This window comes from Calliopsis andreniformis, chromosome 3 (assembly GCF_051401765.1).
Source record: "Calliopsis andreniformis isolate RMS-2024a chromosome 3, iyCalAndr_principal, whole genome shotgun sequence".
Classification (NCBI taxonomy): domain Eukaryota; kingdom Metazoa; phylum Arthropoda; class Insecta; order Hymenoptera; family Andrenidae; genus Calliopsis; species Calliopsis andreniformis.
This window is the reverse complement of record NC_135064.1, coordinates 28,096,135-28,113,558: the sequence shown is the minus strand read 5'-3', so window position 1 is coordinate 28,113,558 and position 17,424 is coordinate 28,096,135. Positions and strand designations below refer to the sequence as shown.

Genomic DNA, 17,424 nt, shown 5'->3' with positions numbered 1-17,424 from the left:
CGTACGTGCCTCGCTTCCGGATCAATTAGAACATCACCGTGCGCTTATCTGTCGATTAACCGATTGAAATTCGAGCAACAAATAGATCTTTCGAGTCGAACAATTTGTCAATTTTCTTTTATTGTGAATATCAAATACGAAATAATTATTCCAGGAATGCTCAATGATCTGCTTATTTTCGTCTAACTGTACATGGTCAAGAAGGAATTGATTTTCACCTGTATCGAATGTATGCGAGTATATATATTATATTTAAGTCTAATACAATACTTTTAAAAGTATTATATAATCCCAAATTCGTCCACTGTTTTAAAGTAGTTTTAGCCATTTCATGCACAAAAGAAAGTTCCATTTGTAAATAACCAAGGTACATAATTGCAACTGACGAGTGCCCGCCAGCAGCACTTAATGAAACGCAGCTCCAACATTTGCGAACGACGGCCTGTAATAAATAATTACCGAAGCAAGACATTGAACGCATCCTTTTTTTCACGCGATTCTAACGACGTTCGCTGTAAAGAAAGGTAGGCAGGAGAAGGGATAAGGAGGGGAGGAAGGAAAAAGTAATCACATAGTGCGAGCGCGAGTAATGATTCACGGTAAATTCTTTGACCTAGCTTATTACTTTAATTAGGAACGTTAGAACGATCGAACGAAGGGGAACGCGTGACAGGCACGGAATAATACTTTAATGACGTTTATGATTAACGTTAATAAATTGGCCCGAGCCATGTTATCTATCCATTCCAGCACCAACCACGATCTCTACAAGTCTTTGTTTAACAAAGGTAGAAAACAGGACTCTTCGTAGACCCCTCAGTCTAACTTGTTTCAAAACTCGTGAACATTCTTGCATATAAATTCTTCTGGATACATAGGATATAAGATCAATTAAGAATTTTGCACAAGCAATTTTATATACCGGTTAGAAAGGAGGAAGTAAGAGGAACAAGAGATAGGATACCTCTAAGACGTGAAGCAGTGTCACGGAGTGAGGAGACATTCGCCTCCACGGATGTGGAGGAGGGATGTGTCTCATAAAATCTCTGTGAGACTCGAAGGAACTTTAATTAAGTCAAAATTGAAATAGCAGCAAAAATGTGAAGAAGAGCACGGTAGTGGTGAGGTTTCTTCATGCGTTTCGTAGAGAATAGATTTAACGCGACAGAGATCTATAACACAGACAAGATCAAAATTTTCAAGATATATGTGCGGTGATTCGCCAGGACGTGTGAACGGGGTCCTGGTTGGGCGTCGTTGCGCGCTCATCTAGCGGTCCCACCGACACCATCCTCTGCTCGGCGCTCCGTCCCCCCATGAATATTCATCGCTTTTCCGGCCGTCGCCTGGTACGCGAGCGTGCGTTGCTCCCAATTTGTCACACACCGTGGCATTATCCCATTTCGCTAATAAAGTAATATTACGGGGAAGAACGAGCGACTGCGCTCGCGTTCTCGCGCGCGTACACGCTGATTTATATTTTTTACTCTGTTACCATGGCGCAATTATGCAACTGGGTAATTGCACGGCGCCTTGCCCGCCAGGTAGCCGTATCATCGTATAACGAGACGCGACTTTATTACCGAGTTCCTTTCGTCCGGCCTCTTCCAGGTGTCTGACGGGGAAAAAACGACGAGTATCTGGCTGAAAGGGCGACAGAGGGAGAGGGAACGACGGGTGACGGCAAGCCAAGAGACGGAGAGACGAGACAGAGACCAACAGTAGCGGGAACGTGGCCCGTGGAGCAGACATTCAGCCCTCGAATCATTTCATTTAATGAGCTCGTAACGAAGGAAAATGGTTTATTCGTGCCTTTTACTGTGTTGCAGGTCGATCGACACAGGATCCACGACGGATCAGCGGAATGGGAAACGCGAGATCGTCGACGGTGCCACGGTGAGTCCTTCATCGTCCTTGATTGATCTTATCCTGTACCATGTTTCTCGATTTCTTTTATTGCCCATAAGTCTGCCATGATTACACCTTTTGCTTTCCTATTTCTTTTTTATTACCATCCAGTTTAAAATCCCTTGATGACATGGAAATGGTGGCAATAGTGTAATGCGTGTCGTCGACTTCGCCACGCTAATTGCATCCTTCTGTAATGATAGTAGCCTTTGATTTCATCGTTCGAAAGGACTTCATTTTGCAGTCGATGCAACCTTCAATGCGAACAGGAAATTCCGATGGTACTGCTGCGTTTCAGAATTTTAAACGAGAGTTTAGCGACTTGTAACACGTTTTTCAGACCGCCCATGAACGTCCTACGTTATATCTGATGGAGTAGAAAAATAGTAGATAGTATTTTTGCACTCGTTCGTTTAGGGATTAACGAGTAGCTTCGCGTAAATTTCTCCTCTTCGCATCAGTCAGGAAACGTAGAATCCCGTTGATTCTACGTAATTACGATCTATCCGAGCGACGTAGTTGCCTTCATTCGTCAAAGATCGCCCCAACGATGCCGATAGCCCTCGAGAAGCCGCGAGCGTGTCCCGAACCGGTACGGCGGAATCGAAAAAAGTCGCAACAACCATCGAGTGCGTGTCGCGCGATTCCGAGGACACCGATTTCACAGCAGATACATTAATGCGGGCCCCGGTCGTGTACGTTATAAGTCCTGTCGAATAAATTTCCAACGGGACACGCCTCGCACTCCTCGATAATTTACCCGGACTTTCGAAGAGCGGCCAGACCCACGGGAAAATTGTCCGCGTTGCGTGGCGCTTTAACATCTTAACGACGATCGATGCACATACGTGCCTGGTACAGGAAATGAAAGCGCGAGGAATTGCGTCGCGAAATCGAGCCTTCAATTTGAAGCTGTACGAGAAACGAGAAGCATCAGGATGTAGAATTTTCTTGTCAATATTATTTCTAGACTGCGGAGTTTCTAGCATATGTATTATAATACTTTTTTAGAATTATTTTTAAAATCGATAGTCTCTAATTGAACTGGTGAGTTGAAGAACACCTACAAATCCATACTTAGTCATTTTCGAGTAATCTGATATCTGTGTTTGCACCCCAGAGCCAATGCGTATTAAGTCACATAGAAAAAAGTGAACTTAATACAGTCTGGCTCGAGGATCCAGATCCAGACATGTCAAGCGCACAGAATTATAAGTTGGGATATCGATTCAATTATTATATGACTGTAATAGAGATTTCTCACGTGTGTTGAAGTCTCGACTTCTTACATAGGCCTTGGTTCGCGTTAATTCAGAGGAATCGGAAAAAATAGCGGCTCTCCCCGAAAGCGATCGAACGAAACGCGGAACACGCTCGCGTCGCGATCGATCGTTCCGATTACGTAATCGGGCTTTCGGAGCGGAGCTGAAAGTCCTTTACCCGGGTAAAAGATGCTCCGTTGCCCCGGAGCGCACTTAATCTTATCGCGCGAGGGCTTTTGTCGGTCGGTTGATGCTTTCTCGAAGCTTTCTTATCGGTAAGAGGTGAGCGGCGCGCACGACTCTGGCCTCGCTTCCGCTTCGCGCTCCTATCGTCCCGTATCGGCTCGTTTCCACTTTTGTCGTAGCCGAACTGAGAGAACCGATGGAAAATGCGCTCTTTACGCTTGGACGATACGCGATATCCGCGACAATATTCTTCTCGCTATCTGCGTCCCCTATTAACGACGCGATTGCCTGTGTTCCTCGTTCCAGGATGCTCTCCGAGTTACACCGCGTGTAATAACGCGCGAAGCACTAGCGGCTGCGTCGTGAAAGGCAATTACCTGTGTGGGAAATTGACAAGATAGATGCGTTACGAAAGGGAGCATCGATAGGTTGATCAATTCGTGGCTTTCACGGCTCGGCGACATACGTACTTGGCCACTGGTAGAGAGAACAAGTATCAAATTTGTCATAAAACAGTTGACACATTAGTAGAATTGTCAAGGAACAAGTTAGAGAAATCCACAGGCTGTCAGGAATAGAGCAAACATGACCTGAACCACGAGGTTTCTGAGACAGCGAGAGTCGCGTGGTCAAGGGTCGCAGCAAGATGCATGTCCCAAGGAGCAGGATCCTCCAGCAGCTACAGAGTCCCCGTGGGGACCACTAGAGCCGCAGATTCACGAATCCAGGAAGCGTGTTAGCCGGAACGTCGCCGTTCCGGCGATGCATCGCGGCTCGGCCGCATTGTTGCGGACGAACTGAGAGAACGAAAAGGAATCTAATCTGATGGCGCGGCGGGTCCACCTAATGGGCAAGCCGTGTCGGGACACGCACCTCTGCTCTCCTCTCTCGTGTCCTACGCCGAGAAGGCTAAAGCCGTGTTCGCCCTGTCCGATGACGATATCACCCTGACGCAATCGCCATACGTAATGCAGCGCTCTCTGTGACTGCGCGCGATACACCCCGAAGGGGATCGAGTGCACAACCGGACACCACGTTCGGGTCGACCTCTGGATGGATCTATGGGGCTACTCCTTCGAGGAGTTGCTCTTTGATGCTTCATTCTGCCCCGAAGGCTGATTCCTTTCTACCAGATATGTACAATTCCAAATTCGAAATAGATTTCGAGAGGAATAGACCTACTGTGGCGCGCGAAGAAAGTATGTCTGGCAAGCTCTGTTTCTGATTGAAATATTATAATTTCCCTAGACATGAACAAAATGCAAATGCAAGCTACAAGTGAACTACCCAGCGAACATGGAGAGATGCAAACTGAAACAATTTCGTGTACCTGTACAACATTCCTACCAGGTGAACACTGTTCGCTGTCACGTGTAATTCTTGATGCTTTCCACTTCGTAACGGAATTCTCTCGTTCCGGTTACGCTGCAACGCGATGCGCCATTTGTCCTGGCCATAGCTGGCGCGTAGGGAATCTATACTCGTTAGGCGAATAAATTCAATTGGAAAGTCGGCCTTTTTGCCGATAGCGTGGACGCGCAATGCGTCTTGGCGACACTGTACGACTGGTATGTCGTCGTCGACGCCGACATCCACTACGTACATGGAACCGATGTGGACGAGAAAAAAACGTGTCTCGTAAACGCGTGTAACGGGTTAGACACAATTGAAATTTCACGAGACGGCGATTATATGAGCGCTGAGACCTTTTCTCATAAGATGGGAGTAAATTTTACAGCGAAGCTAATAATATTGGAAGCTGATAAATTTACTTATATCGCCAAACGAGATCTCCTGAACTAATTGATCCTCAAGAGGCTTTTAGTCGTGAATGAAACACTTAACCTCTCCCCCAAATGATAGACTACCCCGTCTACCGAAGATTCCACCGTTAAGAAGCCTACCACGATAAGGGAGGTGACGTTTAACGATTGACGTTTCTGGAAAGCAAACTGCAAAGCGCAACATCGAGGAGTCAAATGGACACCAAATTAGTGACGACTTCGATTCGTGCCGGTGTTGGGAAAGAAGGTATCGGTTTCCGATGGTCCTTTTAAAGATGGAAAGAGGGAGAAGAAGCGTAGTCTCTGCACGCGAGGGCTCCCGGTGGCCGCTTGTCAGCGCTATCTTCACTTCGCGCACGTTTCCAACTCCTCTCCTTTGGGGTCCTTTTAGTCCCAAGGCAGCACATCCTCCTCTGGATGCGCATCCGTGTCTCTTTCAGGTGATGTATATCGAGCGCTTGGCGACAATCATCGCCGTGGATGCGCTCTCTCACGGAGCCAATTACAAGGATACGAAGGCCGCGTTGAAGATCATTGCGATTTATTTTCTTACCTTCCCTTGTCTCTCTCTCTCGCCTTTGCCGCCGCTTCGAATTTCCTTTTCCCAATCCCATGGCCCTCGATGCCAGACGCGAGTTGCTTCTTTGGGCGTTGGTGGCTTCAGTGACTGCTTCTAAAACAAAGTATTCGAAGTGAATTCCTTTACAGACACGTCGGGTCTTTTCTTTGAGAACTGAATCTGAGAAGATTGAAAATCTGCTAGTTAATCGTAATTGTTAGATATGTAATCGTGTACGGAGTCGTTTAGATGCAATGCCGGTAGATCCAAAGCTACTATTCTAACATTTCTCACGCTACAGTGTTAACAACACAAATTTTAATAAGATCAAAAGTTCCAGGAACGATCTACATATAATCTACACACTGACAGCATGTCTACAAAAAGGATAAACGAATGCGAGCTATAAGCAGCGCAAAGTGATTTACGAATCTAATTTCACAGGAAACTTAGTACCTCGAGTGTAGAAAGAGAAGAGTATCGCGGCGCTTTTATCTGTAACACCATCTAAACACCAATTACAATTAAAAAGGAAAGAGTTCAGGTGCAAGATGATCGCGATTCTTCGACAAAGGAGCATTCCTTTCAAGTTCGTAATCATGGTGCAAGCGACTCGTGAATAGTTTAAAGCCTTTAACAATGTAGATGGAAAACTATGGGTGCAATAAAACCACGGTCTGATTAGAACGAAAACCTTAGCGGCAGTAACAGCAATCTTGTTCCCATTTACGGAAAAAGGTTTCTCTAATCGCGTGACCCGTCGATCCTGGTTGTCCACGATGCGTGTTGCACGATGCACGCGTTACGCGTGCACCTGCTTTTGTCTTCACTAGTAATATCATCCTAATTTTTCTTACAATTGAACACTTCTTGAATTCTGTCCGAGTAAAATTCAGAATTTGACAGGCTTATAACACAATTTATCCTTGCTAAAATTGTACGATTTTTTTTTTAATAAGAACACATCCTGATTACCGAAAGTTTGATTAACTCAGATTTTCTCTCAAAGTGAAAATGTTGATGACCACAGATCCCAGATTACAAGGGGAGGACTCGTAAACCGGAGAAACTTTGATTTCAAGCCGAGTTTCTTGTCCGACTCCCGTTCAGAACGTAGAAGCTAGCTGCGACTAAATTGTCCGTGGAGACGATTAAATGAATAATTCATTTATAAATTTCATCGGTTACAGCGGGTTCGTTGTACTCAGTCGTCGAAACGGGTGCTCGTTAGAAAACGCATCGAGAAGGAAAGAACAGATGGAAAGCTTCGCGTTATTTCACGTCATTTCGCCATCGTGTATCATTTACCCGGCACGAACGAACACGCTGAGAGAGACGCGTTAACGCGAAATACGTCGGCACACGCGACTTGGTTCGCAGCGGTTTTTGCGGTCGCAAGAAAGTAGCGGCTGCGCGTGTAGTTAATGCTCTGGCACACGTTGCTCGCCCAATATGAACGAGACTCCTTTTGTTGTCGTGATTCCTCGGACTCACGAGCATTGGAGGACTGGCGATACTCGAACGACTGTTAATGAACGAATTGACCTGCTTCGGTAACCATTTCGATCTCTAGAAGTGACACAGTTAACAGATCAAGAATGACATGGTGGATCACAGCTTCCGGGACGGCATTTCTTCACGCGCGTTGAAATTATTTTCCCCGTGGAGGACACGAGGAAATCGTTAAAACGCGATTCGCGTGCAACGAACGCGACGTGTACAGGTGTGTTCGTGAATCACGTTTATCAGGGGAGACACAGTGGCTCTCACGGGTTCATCCTTGATCGCGTCATATACGCCGCACGGGGAGAGAAAAAGCAATTTCCGCGGTGCCGTTAAGCACGATCGTGAGCCTAACCCGGACCTAACTGCGCGCACAGAGGGCGATGAATATGGCCGCGTGATCCGCGGATGCATACATCGTCCTGCAATTAAGACTATTTACAAAGAAATAACGTGCTACCGTTTCCGCATTTCCCGCCGTCAGCCTTCACGCTATCGTTCCTGCATCTTCAGATTTCACTAGACATTTGTCGCGCTAATAAAACTGGGATAAACGGTGAGGTAAAACCATGCGAGATACATTTAGTCAGATAAAAACGGAACGAATAAAGATACTCGCGATACATTCATCACTACTTTCATTACTGTATACCGAGCTACTCTATTTCCTGGAGAGAAACTACGAATAAGGAGAATGAATAGAAAGGGAATTCCCCTCGTCAGAAGGACGGTCTGCAGATAAGCAACGAAAGCATGAAACGATCCCAAAAACCGCGCGCTGGTCTCTCACGATCTCGATGCGCCGCTCGGCAAAGAGGAAGCGAAGGATCGAGAAGCAGTAGAAGAGGAGGGAATCGTGTTCGGCGCTCGTAACCATTATCACCGGTGCCCTTCTTCGATAGGGTCGGCACGAGGTCGCTGAAATAGCGACACGAAAGGGCCCCTAGTGTCGATTTATGTTCCGGTGAGCCCCAGGATCTGGCCGACGCTCTCCTGGACTTCTGGCCCAAGCGTCGATACACGAATACGCGCGTCGGTGCTCGTCCCTGACGAAGAGGAAGAACGAAAATCGAGGCGGACGAGTCTGAGGGTAGAGGGACGAAGCGAGACGGAGAGAAAGGGAACTGGAGCCGGCAGATCCACGTAGTCAGATGGTATCAGGGTAGCTGTCTCTGCTCACTGTGCTTACTCTGTGCTTACCGTGCGCACAGCCACTCCGTCTAGCTCGGAGGTATTTGATATTGACTTGCCAGACCTCGACTTTGAACTCCCAGAACAGCGGGGAGCAAAAGGGAGAGATGGGCGGAGGAGAGGAAAAGCCGGACCGAGGCACGTTTAATTAAAAAGCTCTCTGCACCCCCGCACCGGTCTCTATACCCTTATAGACGCCGCGATATGTGCTGCCCGATAGTCGACACATCGGTGATACCGGAAGCTCCCCGCACTAAGTACACATCGGCCAGCCCTCACAAAGGAAATGGAATCCTCTACTTTCCGGATGGAATTAACTCGAAACTCGACGGACGCAAGCACCGCTTGATTATTTTAAGCTGGTCCACAGGAATTCGAGAGACCTCCAAAAGGCTAGAAGGAGAGGGTACGTGGCTCTCGATTCGAGATTGTCGACGAGCTTGCTCGAATGGAAACTATCACATACGCGACGCAGCTTTTCCACGATTCCGTGTGTGGAACAGTTTGGGAACAATTCGCTGGCTTTTTAATTGAATCGGGGAACGAAAGCGGTAAAATCATAGTTTTTCAGAAAAAAAGAAATTGTCTACCGAATGTGACAGACTAACTGACAATGAATTACAGCTAGCTGTATACTTTCATACTTTGTATGAAAAATGAATATTGCCAATTCGAACCACGCCGAATCTTGTGCAAATTTAAACTGAAGCGTTCGACTAGAGAGCACATTTCCACGGTCGATTTATGCTTACGGGTCATCGCTTTGGTTCAATTCCTCGTTGAGACGCACAAAGCTTCCAAAAACAGGACGAGGGGATAAAAGGTGGGCAAAGAGAGGGGCAGTTTCTCGTTTGTTCGCGGCTACGTCGTTTCATCGTGGAAAACGCAAGGCTGGCAACGTTTTCCAGCGATAACAATTATCCACGAGAGACTTCATTACCCATTCGCCGCGAGCGGCTTTTATTCTTTATTTATGGACAAGCTCATTATTTCTGTGCAAGTAAGCATATGAAAAATTCTTCCCCATGCGCATCCCCCTCTTTCGGTTTCTCGTTCTATCTCGCGTTATTTTGCCCTTGTTTCCTCTGATTCGCGCTGCCTACCTCTTGCAACGACCGAGTCGCGGTTTTATTAAATTAGCCGCCTCGAGCTGGACACTACTACCCCTGCTTTTTCTGCAACATTTTTACATCGGTGCCATTTACCGATCCATTGAATAAAAGACTCTGTTACTTATATCGTATTAATTTTATAAATACTTAATAACAGTAGGCTTGAATGGAAGTCTTCGTACGCAGTGATAGATTAGGGAATACTGGATATCGATTTGCAATACCAAATTTGGCTCCCTAAAAGTATCTGTGACAAATGGAGCTATTACTAAAAATGGAAAAGTAGTTCATATAAAAAAAAAACTATTATAATTAAAAAATCGTAGCTATATTTTGTCAAGTTTTACGCCGTTTTCCCCCCGATAGGAGAGACCCAAACACTCGCCTCATGCGCCCTATTTATAATCCGCCAGTGTACGCACCCCAAAATTCGGAGTCCACAGTTAAGGATCAGAGAAACAAAACTGTCGACAGGATCGACAGGATCGACAAGATACTGTCTTAAATCGATCAAGAGTCGGTTAGGAGAAATCTGAGAAATTTCCCGGAACGGTCGAAAGTAACGACAGCATGTAGCAATAAAGTAAAGACCCGTATATCGTAAACTCGGCCAGCGAAGCTCTCGCAATCAGCGAAGGAGAGTTACGGTCCCGAGTCGGTTCCCGACGCCACCGCTTCCGGTACACACATCGGGACGCGCGAGATCCCCGGAACGATCGGCTCCAATACGATCGCCACGGGGACGACGAATCGCGATAAACCGCGCAGTCCGTAGCAGGACTTATAAATGACCGGTAAATATTCATGTCGAGGCTGCGTCCGCCGCTGTTATGCAGATGAGTGGCTTGTGTGCGTCGCGCGTATTATGGTCGCCAACTCGCTTGTATTATGCTCGCTGAAGTCGTCCCCGACTTCCACGGAAGGAGGAGTCATCTTTCTATCTACCATCGAACATCGCGACGCTCGATGTCTGTCCCTGTCCTGGATATTCCCGTGGAGGTTATATCTGTGGTCGACGAGAAACACAGCCTCGTGTCTTCGCGTCCTTTCACGCTCGCTCCACGCGAGCGTAATCTATTACGTTGCGGTTAATTGAAGAGTTAATTGAAAAACCGAGGGGTGGTAGACAGTATGGAGATTATTATTATCTTCCTGAATGTATCGTGAGAAGTATGTAAAGCGGGGGAAGACCGATTCGAATGTGAGGAGATTTGAAAGGGGAAAGCGACATGTGGAAGTGGACAGGGCGCTGCGAATCCTCGAATAAAGTCGGTTCGTGCGCGCAGGTGTGTACGAAGGCATCCAACAGACGGGGGATCGCTTAATTTTGCAGGAGCTGGAATCTGGCTGGTGCCTCGCTGGCAAAGGGCGTTCGTCTGCCTCCCTTCGACCACCACAGTCTCTCTTCTTTCTTTCGCGAACCGTTCATAATCCGTCCAAACAAAGCCAATATGCGCGGAAGTGAGCCAAACGAGACGACAGCTTTAAACGAGATTATCAAACAATTAAAAGAATTTCCACGACGCCGTCCCTCGTGTTTTCTCTTTCAACTCTTTCTCTCTCGATTCTTTTTTTCATTCTACATCTTTTTTACCCTTTTTTTAGTTACTAATATTTTCTGTTTTTTATCCTATCTTTTTTCTTTTCTTTACTATCGATGAAATTATTAAATATTTCAAATAAGCTCTGTTTACATGTAACGTTATTTCTGTACGGTCTCTCGTGTATTCACTTCTCTTTGTTAATTCCTCCCGACTTCTTTTAATCTCTTTTTCCCATCTTTTTTTTCTCTTCTTCCCCTTGTTTCACAGCGTTTCTGTCTCTGGTCGGTCACCTCCCGGGCAATTTCGTGCGAGGCACTAGAAACACCGTGACGTAGGAGGACGAGAAAAGAGAAGAGGGAGAAGAGAGAAAGTGGAAACGAGAACGCAAGAGGGAGGATCCGGAGAGATTAGCCCCGGGAGGCTCCTTTGTGCAGCAATGAAAATGGCTTGTCTCAAAGAACCGCGACGAATACATTTTTAATTACCTCAAATATCACTCTGAGAGCTCGCCCAAGTTTCTTAATTAAATGTCATATTGCGCCCGGAGGCCACGGGATCCGCCTTCGGAACGCGAGGCAGAAAAGGTATACTTCTAGAAGAGACAGAAGAAGAAGGGCAGAGGGGACGCGAGAAGCCTGGCTGGCATCGAAGATCTTTTGAGTTACTCCGTAAACATTGGCTGTATTAATACTAAAGTCAATGAAGTGCGACGAATTTGGGATATTCAAATTGCTTCGGCAATTTATATTGTTCTTTGATCAAGAATAACAAGATATCTAATCTGATAATCAAGCCAAAGTCTTCCAGTTCAGCATTTAAGTTGTATCAAATAATTTGAGGAAGCAAAATTAGTTTCACTTCAGAATACAAATGCCCACTAATATTAGGGCAAATTATTTGGTCAATGTTTGATAAAAGGCGCTACATATCCAGGAAGTGGAAAAAGTGCACGATATGGCCAAGATATAGCCGATAGCGTAGCATTCGCTTTGCTTTTATAAAATTATATCGCAATAACCCTAAACAATTTGCCGGAAATCCAGTGATGGGAGGGACGAAGGGAGGCAAGCTACCTGAGAATTCTCAGGCTGCTACTTATGCCGGTCGTGGAATCCCGCAGTAATAGAATTGCAATATGGGCAGTGAACAGGGTATATTGGAATATTCGCCGACGCACAATCATGGACTAGCCAAGTGACTAAATTTGAATATAACAACCGCCCTGCACTCATACACACCCGGGGCTCGGGCATAAAGCACGACGGATACATATCTACGTGCGAATGTTCGCCGCTTAAAACGCACTCGGGGACACGCTCGCCACTGGCTCGTCCTTTTTGCCAGGGACGACATCGTACCTTCGTGCTTTTTAATCCAATTCTTTGGCCTCGATCACGAATTCGCGAAATTTAGTCGAAACCTTATGGTATATCTCCTTCAATAAATTCATGCAACTACTAACAATTCAATATTTTTCGAAAATATGTAAATGAAAGTCTTCATCGACCAAATGTACATGATTGTGGGGAATAGCACAAAGGAAAGATTCGATGACGAGAAAAATGAATACCGTGACCCAAAGATAGTACAGGGTGATCAGCCTAACTGAAACCCTCTAATGGATGTTGGCAGCACTTACAATGCTAACAGCATTTAAAATAAATGCTGCCAACACTCAAAGGGTTTCCAGATAAACTGATCATCCTGTATATGTATCTAGAATCGTCGAAGAGCCAGAGTTCACAATGCAGAAAATGCGTTGCAAAAAGTTCGGTGGCTTGCAGCATTTCCGACGATCCAAGAATGAATCGTCGAAACGAAGTGAGATCGTGAGGGAAAAGCAAAGAGAAGCGTGTGCTGTAGGCTCAAAAATCCCGGCTGAAGGCCGGGAGTGGAATGGGACGGAGAGAAGGGCGATTCTAACATCATGGTTCCCGCAAATCCGGGAATAACGCACGGTAAATCCTTGCTTCAAACAAGGCACAGTTAGCGGGTGTTTGCAGGTCGCCGCATGCCTGGCGTGCACACCACCCGGCTGCTTGAAAATGCTAGAAATGGGCCGTGTGTAAAGGCAGCGCGAACCAGGTTCAAGCTACGAACGGCTCGGCCAACATCAAATATGAAAGCTCGCAATTATATAAAGCTAAGAGCGGCCTCTATTCCACGGGAGAAATGCAGCGCGAACTGCAAACAGCACGCAAACCGCGTTTCGCGCCCCGCACCCTTTCCCGCGGAACCAGCGAACGACTCAAAACTTCATCGATCTCAAAACGCCCTCAGTGACGCGTGTTCATACAACTAAACAGTTGTATGCTGTTTTTCTTCTCGTTTCTTGAAATCTTCTGGAGTCGAGGTTCGTTGAACTTGGAGAAGTCCGAAAAAGAAAAGTACCCATAGAACACATGGCACCTTGGAACGAAGCGCGATCACTCTTTGTCAGTACGACGTGTCGCAGTCACACTGTGAATAGTGTTTGATCGATGCGATTCTGCGTTTGGGTGAACTCAGGGAAGGTAGATAATGAAAGCAATCTGTTATGAAGGTTCGTGTATGCTTGGACACGTTCAATATGCTATGGAAAATGATTAAGTTCTATGAACTTCGATAGATGCTGTATGTTAAGACATTTATATTCTGAAAAAAGTGAGCAAATATGTTTAATACTAAAGTTTCGATTCGAGAGATTAATTTCATTGGGGTATTTAGTCAGTTTTAGACCTTGGCGAAAGAAATAAAAAAGTCTCAGACAACAATGATCTATGATCAATAAGTGATTGAAGTATAGATAACCTTTTGCCTTGACGTATTCTTCTCACGCTGTTAATAACAGAAGATAGAGGTATGCCCTCTTGTTAGAACCGTCTTTTCACACCTGGAACAGCTTTACTCGGCATAAGAAAATGTGGTCAGTCATTAAATCAACGGTGACATCATGAGATACGTGGGAATCCTTTCCAACCAAGCGACGACAAAACCTTCGTTCCCCTAACGCAACGATGAATAATTGCAGTTTTCCTTGTTACTTTTCCGTCGCGAGTGCGTATCGTGTCCCATGAAAACCCGGTGAAACTCCTTTTTGCGCAACATCATTGTTCGCGATGGCGCGTGTGCGTGAAACGTGCGCAATGAGCTCGTAAACATGTCACTGTTCGTGCGAATTTGCAAACAAAATAACGAGAACTAGCAGTCACGAGGGGTTTCTTTCCAATAGATACCTACCTTAGAAATTGATTGCTACCGCTGCGTGAGCTACTGTATTCTAGATTATTGTAGAAGACTAGTACTTATCTTATACAATCTTTAAATACCAACGAAAGATTGCAATTGTTCTCATTTTTTTCTAATTACCATTATACAATTTCACAATCGGGGCAAGTACTTAAACAAAGGGAAGTTAAAGATGTGGAATAATGCATTTTCTCATAGGCTTTTGTTTTCCAGAAAAACGTAATTCATATTGGACAGATACATAACGATTTTGCATAAGATATTAAAGCAATATCTTATAGTACAACAGTACAAACTATAAATATTTAAAATCTCAGATAGTAAAGACATTCTGTATCTCAGGACTCACCCTCGCATCTAGCAGAGAAGAAATATCGAACCACAAATTCACAAGCGCCGTGCCCGAGGAAAGCGTAAAACCACGCGACATATTTTAATCAACCTAAGGGTAGGGAGGAGTTCGTAGGGAGGAAAGACTCTCCTTTATTTGTGTGAGACCCTTAATTTTTCCTTGGGTCACGAGCATCGCCGCAAGATATTTGACATATTTGAATTGCAGCCCGTAAGAATGCTCCCTTCGGAATAACTTGGGTTTTCGCGGTTGCTTTGAACGCGTGGCTTCCGCTCGATTCCGTTCCAACTCTCTGCGGGAATCTCGTTTCGCGTAATTTCGAAAATGCATCGAGCTAGTTGCGATGAACAGAAGACACGCGAAACACGTCAACAATCAGTCACAGTTTTAGCAGATTTCAGAAAGTTTGTTATGCGTATATACCTAATTTTCTGTGTTCCACTAAGACTCTATTATTTATAATCAGTTTGGTCTATTCCGCTTGGAAATTCCATTTCGAAAATAGGGTCCTAAAGAATCGTGTAAACATAGCACGATAAATAGGAAATTAGTAGACAAAAGCGTTGTAACATGGGAAAATTTACTCATGAATGTTCGCCACTGCCACAACGAATCAAGTATTCGACCGAGCTCTCGTGGATTACACCTTGAAAATTATTCTACCGAGCTAGCTGCGTTTCAAACAATAGCCAGCTTACTCGAAACACGTATTCATGATAAGCGGCTACAACGTTGAAAATCGGTAGGTACAATATCCCCAATAATCATTAGATAAACAATGCCGCACCGTTGTTGCTCGTTCCTGAATTGTTTACAAAGGCTATTGATCAACTGATACGCTGGCTTGCAAAATAGTTGCAATAAAAAATGAGTACCATCCACCACTAGTAGTGCGAGTCGACGATTTCACAAACTAATTATTAATTATACAATTACGATATTCTTAATAGTTACAACATCAAATCGAACCCACCCGAAATTCCCAGAACACTCACAGTAGATTAAACCACGCTGTGATTCTGAAGCAAACACAGAGGGAGGAGCGTTTCCTTCTCGTCACGACATTCCATGAGCGCAAACGGATTATAAATTATTTAATCAAGCCCAAAATAAGCAGAAAGAAAATATTTGACCCATTAGACGGAGCGAGACGAAAGGAGACTGGAAAGGGAGGCGAGGCTCGCGAAGGAAGAGAAAACAGGGGAGGGCTAGGTCAGGGTGGCTCCAGGCGGTAATAAGAACGACGGCATAGTTTTAACTTCTCTTTTATGCCAGCATTTTCCACGGCGCTCGAGCTTTGTGCGAATGAAGGCACAAATTGCCAGGCTGCGCCTTCTGGGAGACATTGAGACACGCTCGACTTTCCTGTTGCCTCGTCTTCAACGATGTTCCAACTCCAACCTTCTTGGCATCCACTCCCTCGGCTCTCTCGTCCTCTCCTTTTTTCCGTCCTCTGCTTTGCAGCCCCTTGTTTCAGAGAATCGCGCCGCGTTAAAGCTTCTGCTGACTGCGTAAGCTTCGCCCTCGCTTCGTTGTAAATTCTTATAGTCGGTGGAAAACAGCTTCAAGACCACGCTGTTCGCTCCGCCAGCTCGTGGAAGTGGATGTTAGCTACTTGAGACGCGACTGCGATGTGCTCGAGGATAATTGTTAATCCGACCAGTAGTTTACCGGTTAAAAAATTGTGAGAAAAAGAGCTTTGGTTGGTTACTCCATTTCTATTATCGATTAAAGTTTCATATGTATTCTCATCCAGATAAAATTTAATCACTGTTTTAATTCGATGCCCTATTCTCCAATTTGAAGAGATAAGTATAAATATAACAGGGATAGCTAAATATCGCACCGAATGTAAGTCCAGCAAATGAACCGAAAAGCGCCCAAAGTCCAGCTGATCGTAATTCTAGCTTCTTTCGCGAATAAAAACGTCGCAGCGACGGAAAGGTCGGAGGCAGCAAACGGCAGACTTCTAAGAAGACGGCTTGAAATGTATCTCCGTCCCAGAAAGGGGACATCGCGTCGCTGGTAGAAAGAGAACGTGGTCCTTTGATTGTCGTGCGGTGGCAGGGTGCACCCGTGGAGATACAAATGACAAAGATACGGGCCCGTGGCCTGGCTACCGCGTTCACGGTTATCTGCGAGTACGATCGTCGGGGCTACTAGGCTCTCCTTTTTTCGGTCGGCAGTTGGCCGACTCCCACGCGAAAAAAAGCGGAGGCGGCGTAACATTTTTATTAGGGCAATTCACGGAGACCCACGAACGGCTGCCGTTCATCCCCCTGCTATATTCCTGAAATTTTTGACCAGTCGAGCCGTATCTCTTCCCCGTCTCGCTTAATCTCTCCGATCCTATTCCAGGGAACGAGTGCTCTGACGTTCTGCATCGGAGACAACTGTTTGCCTTCAATTGCCATCTTTTTCTCCTTTCCGCGGAGGGTTTATTCCATGATACAATCGCTGGAGTATAAGGAGCAACTAGGAAATAGTTGGCTTATACACACGTTACGCGTACGCGAGCGAGTATTGCGACGCGTTCGATGCAACTGCGCTTAAGAGGACGCGTAAGTGCAACTCACGGGCTCTGGGAAGCGCTGTAACGTTGCGTACACACCGAGATGTCCTCAGGATAAACAGGCAGCCTTTGTTCTACGCTTATGAATAAAACATTCGATAGTGCATCTCGGAGCCATACCGTACGTACACACGCCGCCGCGATCCATTACTCGCCACGAGTTCTGGCCCTTTTCCATCATCTCGTGACATTCCCTACTTCTCTCTCGCATCCGTTTCTATTA

At 45.6% G+C, this 17,424-nt stretch overlaps 1 protein-coding gene across 1 annotated transcript in view; it reads left to right on the top strand.

The window, feature by feature from the left end:
- LOC143176966 (uncharacterized) overlaps nt 1-17,424 on the top strand; it is a 121,388-nt gene that overhangs the window by 80,117 nt on the left and 23,847 nt on the right. The window contains exon 2 of the mRNA XM_076374654.1: nt 1,830-1,896. Within this exon, the coding sequence (XP_076230769.1) occupies nt 1,830-1,896 (67 nt within the window). The remainder of the gene's footprint in view (nt 1-1,829; nt 1,897-17,424) is intronic.